The sequence below is a fragment of the Pteropus alecto genome, unplaced genomic scaffold (assembly GCF_000325575.1).
Source record: "Pteropus alecto unplaced genomic scaffold, ASM32557v1 scaffold43, whole genome shotgun sequence".
Lineage (NCBI taxonomy): Eukaryota > Metazoa > Chordata > Mammalia > Chiroptera > Pteropodidae > Pteropus > Pteropus alecto.
The window spans coordinates 7,979,368-7,987,403 of NW_006435764.1; the positions used below are offsets into that span (position 1 = coordinate 7,979,368).

At 60.4% G+C, this 8,036-nt stretch overlaps 1 protein-coding gene across 1 annotated transcript in view; it reads left to right on the plus strand.

Annotated features, from left to right (window-relative positions):
• The first annotated feature begins 489 nt into the window (after positions 1-489).
• Positions 490-8,036, plus strand: part of SYT7 (synaptotagmin 7) — a 33,087-nt gene continuing 25,540 nt past the window's right edge. Inside the window, exons 1-2 of the mRNA XM_025046305.1 lie at positions 490-606; positions 4,631-4,710. Coding sequence (XP_024902073.1) covers positions 490-606; positions 4,631-4,710 — 197 coding nt within the window. The remainder of the gene's footprint in view (positions 607-4,630; positions 4,711-8,036) is intronic.

The following is an 8,036-nucleotide window of genomic DNA, read 5'->3' on the forward strand; positions in this document are numbered from 1 at the left end:
CTCAGAGGGACTGCAGGAGATAACAACCCTTCTGGGCAAATTCAGCTGGAGTTGTAGCTCAGTACGGGGGCGGGGGCATGGCAGAGTGCTGGGCAGGGAGGCCTTAAAGAAGCAGTGGCTATTTTAAGGGGATTCAAAAGGCTTGCGAAGCCTGGCTGGGCTACGGGCACGCTTGGCCTCTCCTTCTGAGGATGTCAAGTTTGGGGGATGGTATTGATCCCATGGGTTCACACAGGGCCCATGCAGGGAGAGACCAGGAGAGGTGTCAACTGGCACAATTCCCCCATTTTACGGATGAGGAAACTGAGGCACAGAAAGGGAAAGGGACATCCCAAGGTCAGCCAGCCAAAAAGAACTGGGAGTAGAACTTGCTCAGAGCTCCCAGTGTGGGAGACAGGTGGTAGGGTAGGGTGGTCATTCTGGTGTTTCTGGGGGCCTCTGAGCCGAGGGAGAGTGGCCGGCCCTGGCCAATGAGGGTCTGACCTGCCCATGTCCTCCCCAGGGGCGCCCACCCGCGATGTCCTGCTGGTCTCTGCCATCATCACCGTCAGCCTTAGCGTCACTGTCGTCCTCTGCGGCCTCTGCCACTGGTGTCAGCGCAAACTGGTGAGGCTCCGGAGGGCCCTGGGGGCGGGGCCTGGCTCTGCACCCCGTCCCCCACAATTACAAGCATACGACCCACCTGCCCATGTAGTCAGGCACACTTGCGCGTAGAAATTCACACCGCATGCACGCCCTGCATTTGCCTGGGTGTTGGCCCCCTATGTCTGTGTGTACACCCAGAGCCACACACCTAGGGACACTCGTGGATGGACTTGGGTCTCAGGGGCATTCACAAGCTCTCAACTCCACGCACACACGCCCCGCTTCCTGCAGAAAGAGCCGCAGGCACACACGCGCAGACTGAGAATCAAGGCCCCCTCCCCTCTGTCCGCTGCCCTCCCCCAGGGCTGGGCGTGGCCGAGCCGTGTCTCCTGGCCAATGAGGCGGCGGCGCCCGTCCCGCCCCACCCCCAGCGCCCTCACATCCATCCTGATCCTCCGGGTTTGTACAAGCACAAACGGCTTCTTTTCATTTTTAACGAGAGCTGGGGAATTAACGAGCAGGATTAGGCCATCAATAAGTAACGAGACGTCAGGAAGGAAATTCATCACCGAGGGCGCCGGGAGGGAGAGCTGAGCTGAGCTGCCTGTCCGCAGCCCGCAGCTCCCAGAGGGTGGCCGCCCCCACGAGACCTTAATCATCCCGGATCCTGCCGCCCCAGCCCAGAAGTGTGGTGGGGACTTTGGGAGGTTGCAGGGGGCATCCCCGAAGGTGCACCGGGAGGCGTCCCAGGTGTGGGACCTTTCCCGGGGTTAGGTGAAGAAGGGTCCCTGGCAGGTACTTTCCAATCCCCAGGTTGAGAATGGTGGGAGCGGGTGCCACATCTAGGAGGCCCATTCTCTCCTTGCCCCAACCCCCGCCCGCCCCAAAGAGGAGCCTGAAGGACAATGAGGGGTGTGTGGCTGTGAGCACTGTGTGGGTGGGGGCTTCACACCCTACTCCTATGGAAGAGAAGGGGCAGACGCCCCTGGATGAGGACCCAGCATGCCTCCTTCAAGAAAGGCAAATTCAGGAATTGGGAGCACGACTCTCCATCCCGGGATAGATAGACTCCTTCGGAGCGTGTGCAGAGACCCAGTGGCTCTCTGCGTGCAAGCAGAGCCAGGCTGCCTGCCTTGCATTGTTCCTGGACCTCCCATGGCTGTGTCTGCCTCAGAATTTCAGGGGAGGTGGAGTATGGAGCTCGGCCACGTGCCTCTGTATGCAAGTGTCCTCAGAGGCTGTGGGAGTGGCTGAGCACTAGCCCTGTATATCCTTTCGGTCTGTTAGGCTCTCTGTCTATCTGGTTTTTTGAAGGCAGTTGTATGAGCAGGCGCTGCTGGTGACCTTGAGTGGGAGTCTTTGTGTGTTAATTTTGAGGGTATGGGTGCACTGGGAACGTGTCTGCTCACCTTTGCACGTGGGACATGGACTATCTCATCAGGACCCCAAATGAGCTAACCTGTATGTCTGCCCCACTGTCCCAGCCCTGTCCCCTGGTAAGTGCTGCAGTGTGTGTGTGTGTGTGTGTGTGTGTGTGTGTGTGTGTGCCTCACCTGGGACAGGAGTTCAAAGATGACAGCTTTTGTAGCAGGTGGGCTGCTAAGAGATGCAGAACCTCCCCTGGCCCAGCCCTCTGCCCAGCCTCGAACTCCCCCAGGGTCCAGTCCACAGTGTCCTCTTTGACCGGCTCCTCTGAGCTGCCCAAGCCCCTTGACCCCTGCCCTGGCCCTGGGTCACAGAAGTAAGGGGGCTTTTGCCCAGGTTGTCTCTGTGCTCCATTGGAGGAGGCTTTAAAATGCCCCTTGCACAGTTGCTGGGCTCTCCTTGCCCGCCTGTCCCCTCAGCAGCGTGACATGATACCCTGACAGCCCAGATCCCATTTCCAAACATTAATAACTTTCTTAATCTCCTGCTGGCTTTTTCTGGATCAGCCTGGCCAGCTCCTTCCCTGATGAGCAGGCTGGTGATATAGGCTGCTGGACCCCACCTAGGCTCCCATCCTTGCCGCATTAACTTACCCGTCTCCTAAATCAAGTCATGCCCTAGTTCCCGTCCCCCATAGCACCCCAACTCCTGCTGCAGTGATAGTTACCACCTGAGGGGAAGGTTCTCTGAGCTGCGGAAGGAAAAGCCACCTTGGGTGAACCGTGGGCAGCCCACCCCTGCCATGCCTGGCCTTGAGGAAGGGCAACAGACCAGCCTTAGAAGGGGGTACTTATCGGGTCAAGTTCCCTGTTAAGACTAGGAAGAAAGAGGAGAGGAGGTGAGGAGTGGGGTTGGGGAGCCCTCAGCAGGGGCCCCACACTGCCTGAAGTGCTAGAGAATTGGGGGGGCAGGGCTCCCTTCATGGTGGCCAAGAAGGGCCCTTGGCCACCATGGAGGCCTCTAGGCCCTGATTGCCCGAGCTGAAACCAGAAATTGCTTGAGATTTGAACTTCTGTAATGATGGGAGGGATCAGAGATGGAGCTGAGAAAGGGCAGTTTTGCGGGCCCGGAGGATCCAGCAACCTTGTTTTTTAACTCTTAAGTTCTGGCTCAGAGTCAACACCTAGGGCTTGGACCTCGGCGTGCATGGGGCGCTAGAGGGGTGCTTCCAGTGATGGTTTTGAGAACTGCTGGTTACCAGGTTTCACACCAAGTACTAGAGGCCATACAATCCCTGCCATTGGGGATGACATTCCCAGGGGTCTGAAGTAAGGAGAAAAATAATATCCATGATGAGAACCCTCAAGCATGAGGGGCCTGGGGCTCATCCCGTGACACCGCCTCACTTCAGAAGGGAGGAAAAGGAGGCCAGAGAAGGCAAGGGACCTGACCACGGTGACACGGGGAACATGCAACGCTGCTGGGCCCAGGACCCTGGTGCCTCGGAGACACAGGGGAGCCGGAGGTGGGATGAGGGCCCCCCCACACCCTTCAGAGGAGCATGACTGTGCCACCTCTGCCATGCTCCCCGAACAGGCGGCCCCATGCCTAGGATAGGGCTGCAGCTGGCAGGGATGCCAGGGAACACGGCTGTGTGGCTTTTATTTTGCTTTAGGGAGAATGGAATAATTGGCTGTTGTGGCTGTGGTATCGGTGCACATGACTGGATGTTGGGGAAACGTGTGTGTGTGTGTGTGTGTGTGTGTGTGCGCGCGCGCGTGTGTGTGTGTGCGCATCCCCACTTGGCACACAAGGGGCAGGCCAGTGCCCAGTGGGAGAATGGACTGTGGGGCAGCCCCGGCCCCTGCACAGACCCTATCACCCTGACACCCACATCAGCCCTGGGCCTAGGCCAGGCCCATGGGAGTGCCTGACGATGCTTGGTGGCAGCCAGGAACGTTAATGGTGGCGGGCTCTGCATCAGCTAAATTTAGAAACCCAAACCGAGGTGAATGGCGCTCGCCTTCCAGGCAGCAGGCCCAGTCGCCACTGCAGCCAGGGCCCTGCCTCTAGCCAGGGACCTGGTGCCCCGGCCTGCCCCCCACCTCCCACGACTCCCGTTGGTGTGAGGAACTCTGGGGGTGCTGGCCCAGGCTGCCCCCAGCCTCAGAGCCCCAGCCTCCCTTTCCAAGGCCACCTTCCTACAAAGAAGAGTGCTCAGGCCTCGCTCTGCCTCCCAACCCAGGGTGCAAAGACCCCAGGCACCCCCCCAGACAGCGAGGCACCCAGCCTGGGCAGGACTGGGCACAGGGCCTCTCCCAGCCCCCAAGGCTCACATCACTGGCCACTGCCAACCTTGCCCTGCAGGATGCCACCCCCACCATCTGGGGGCAGTGACGTGGCCGGTGTGACGTGGCCAGGCGCCTGAGAGCCGTCTGTCTGTGGCAGAGGGAGATGTGTTTCTGGGAGTCAGGCCAGAGCCCCAGGAGACAGGCGGACAGGAGGGGCCCCATCTCCGGGGTCAGGGATGGGGTGCAGGTCAAGGAGACCAGGCAGGTCTTAGTGCTCCATGAGGCTCTAGTCTACATTCCTTCCCGGGGGTGGGGGCCTGGGGGCTTGCTGGGGAGGCAGGGAGGGTGCCGCCCTGTGTCCTGGGAGTGACCTGCTGCTACCTCCACAGGGCAAACGCTACAAGAACTCCTTGGAGACGGTGGGCACGCCAGACTCAGGGCGTGGACGCAGTGAGAAGAAGGCCATCAAGTAGGTGCCAGGCTGCGAGTTCTGGGGGTGGGGCACAGGCAGCCCAGGTGGGAGGAGCCCCTGCCCCTCCCCAGCACACGCACGCACATGTGCGCACGCGCGCGCGCACACACACACACACGCGCGCACACACACACACGCACACACGTCAGCCCTCCCACACCCTGGTGCCGTGCTCTCTCCCCACCCCGCACCTCAAGGTGGCTCTAGGGCTCCACCTTCTCCGTCTGTGTCCCCCAAACCCGCACAGTGTCCCAGGGCCCCCAGCCCTGTTTTCTGGCTGCTCTCCCAGCACTGCCTGCCTCTGCCCTCATCTCTGGTTGCTGGTACCTCCATCCACCTTTCCTGTCACACACACCGTGCCCGACCCCCGCCCGGCTCCCCTGCTCTTGTCTCAGACCCATCAGTGTTCTCAGGGTGACCTGGAGGGAGGGCAGGCCCAGTGGTGGGCCACTCCCGTGGTCCCCACTGCATGTCTTGCTGCCTCTGACTCGCCCAGGTTCCCCATTGTGCTCTGAGAGGCCTCTTCACATAAGCAGGTCTGCCTTCCCCTGTGGACCATCTGGGCCAGCCCCCTGCTGAGGGTCACTGGGACATACCAGGAGAAGCACCCCTGTCCCCGCTGGCTGGGGGCTCTGGGAATGGGGGACTCTCTCTAGAGGGCTCTGTGCCCTCTGGCCAATGGCCCCGGCCCCTTCATCCCCTTCATGGGGAGGTTGTCAGGCCGAGGTAGAGCCGGGGGCCAGGGGGCTCTGCCCAAAGTGGAGCAGCCCCGGCCCACCCACTCTCCCACCCCGTTTTCTTCTGCCCCCTCCCCACTGCCTAGTCCCCCGCCCCGGCCTCCTCTTGTCCATCTTTATCCCTTCTCCCTACCTTTCTCCTTCCTCTCCCCTGCCCCCAGACTTCCCTCCCTGGCCCTCCTTGCCCCCTCCTCTTTTTTCATCTCTTGCTCTGATCCTGTTTGGGCCTTCGCAGAAGCTGTGGGAGTGTGTCGGGGGGGGGGCGGGTAAGTGGAGGGGTGGGCCAGGCCAAGGGTGCGGGTGGGGAGGATGCTCCGGAGGAGGCCAGGGGAAGCCTTTGAAGCTGGGCTCGGTTGCACACTCTCTCCAGTCTTCAAAGCCAGAGCTGGCAGGTCTCGGGGGCTATTGCAGAGCCAGGCTCCAGGCTTTCTGAAGGTGGCAGGAGCACGTGGAGGGAGCACGAGCCGTGCCGCCTCCAGGCCAGGCCCCTAACTGAGTCTGCAGCCATGGTCTGGGCCAGGGGGCCTGTCTTTGCCAGGTGACCATAACCTTCCTGGACAGAGGATTGTGTAGCAGGACCAGGAGTCCTAGAAAGGGCCCACGAGAGGAGGCGAGATTCCCCACAAGGGGTTGGGTAGGCAACAGGGTGGGCAGTGGGGCCCTGCAGGCTGGGACAGCATCCATGAGGGCTTTCTATGACAAAACGAGGGTCACAGTGGGCTGTCCCCCGCCTCTCTGCAGCCCTGCAGCACCTGCCCCCCTCCCACCCTGCTGAGCTGTCGACCCTCTGCCACCTTTCTTGTCTACCTGCCCCCAGGTTCCTAGACCTTTAGACCTTTTCCCCTTGCCAGGCCCCAAAGCCGGGGAAGTGGCAGGAAGCAGGGTTTACCCACTGCATAATCTCTTCCTGGGCTGGGGACCTCCTTTAAAGGGACTGGCTTATCAAAAGTGCTGAGAAGCTGCATTCTTCATCAGTGCTTCCCAAACTGTGTTCCTCAGAGCTATCATACTCCAAAAATGATTAATAGATGTTCCACACATCAAGGGTTCCATGACCAACTAAGTTTGGGAAACACTGCACACCATCTCCCTCTTGGAGACACGGATATTCATTGATACCTTAAAGGCTCTGAGAAGTCCTGCACTAAAGGAATTAGTGTTTCACAAACTTATTGAAGATCCTCTTTTCCAGTACTGTAGCGGACAACCTGAGGGACCCTGGAGCCCCTTGGAACACAGGGTGGGAGACCAGCCTGGCAGTGATGACCCTGGGTGGGTCTTTCTCTCCAGGGCCTAGGGTTGGATGGCCCTTGACTTTGGGGGGTGGGGAGAGGCCTTCCAACTGCTCCGTCTCTCTGTTACACTGAGAAGGGGGACCAAGGGATGCCCCTGGTAGGTCGAGGGAGCCTCCCCAGGGAGGGGCCTCCTGCTGCTGAAGGCCTGAACTACCTTCCCCACCCCTGGCCTCCACTGCCCCTGTGAGCTGGCCCAGGGCTGTGGCTTTGAATCCTGGTGCACTCTAGACAGAGACTATGTCCACACCAGAGAGGCCAAGGGGGCCCCATGGGACAGCTCAGCTTCTCCCTGTCTTTCTCGCCTATGTTCCCCGAGTCCGAGCTTGAGAACCAAGGTCTAGGTCAACCTTGTCCTCGGCTCTGGGGTTTCCAGGCCAGGCCTTTTGGCAACTGAGGCTTCTGCTGCCCTCCCGCCACAGAAGTCTCCTTGGCCTCTGTGCTTCTAGCATGCCTGCTTCCATAGGACATGTCACAGAGCAGGAGAGGGTGGGGAGGCTGGGGCAGAGGATTTCTTCCAGGCCAACCAGCTCCACCTCGGAGAGCGACAGGGGCACGGGGAGAGGCTGCCAGGCCAGGTACCTGCCAAGGACCCGAGGCTGAGTCTGCCCATTGTTCCTCCAGAGAAGGGCTGGCTCCTTTCATACAGGCCCCAGAACAGAGGACCATAAGGTTCCCTCTGACCCTGGTCACACCCTCAGTAAGGTCAGAGGCCTGGAGACGCTTCCCTTTTCTGAGGGTTGACCCAACCACCACATTTGCAATGAGCAGAGAGGGGGTCCCCAGCTCAGCTGAGATCCTACCCGTCTCATGCCATGCACATCCCAGCCTTTCCCGATAGGGGGAGAGTAGAAGCAGCTGGGGGACCTCAGGCCGATGAGAGGAAGAGAAAGACAGAACCTCAGTGGACGTGGATAGAAGAAGGGAGAACCTCGGGTCTTCCAGAACTGGGGCCTCCACCTTGCCCTGGGACAGCAGATGGCTTAGCAGTTACAGCCAGCCTTCCCGTTTGACAGGCGGGGAGACTGAGGCCAAGGGGGAATGAGCCCAGGAAGTTGGCTGCAAGGTGTGATCTACCTTTCAGCTCTTGACAGCCAGAAACCAGCACCCTGTCACCCTCCCACTCCCTGCCGCATTCCACCCCGGGCCTTTGCCCCAGCCCCGCCCCTCCCCCCTCCTCTCTCACCGTCTTTCTCTCTCCCACCAGCTTCCCAGGGTACGAGGCTCCAGTGGCCCACCTGCGGCTCGCCTCTTCTCCGCCCGGCTTCTCCCACCCTCAAGTGTGTGCTTGTGC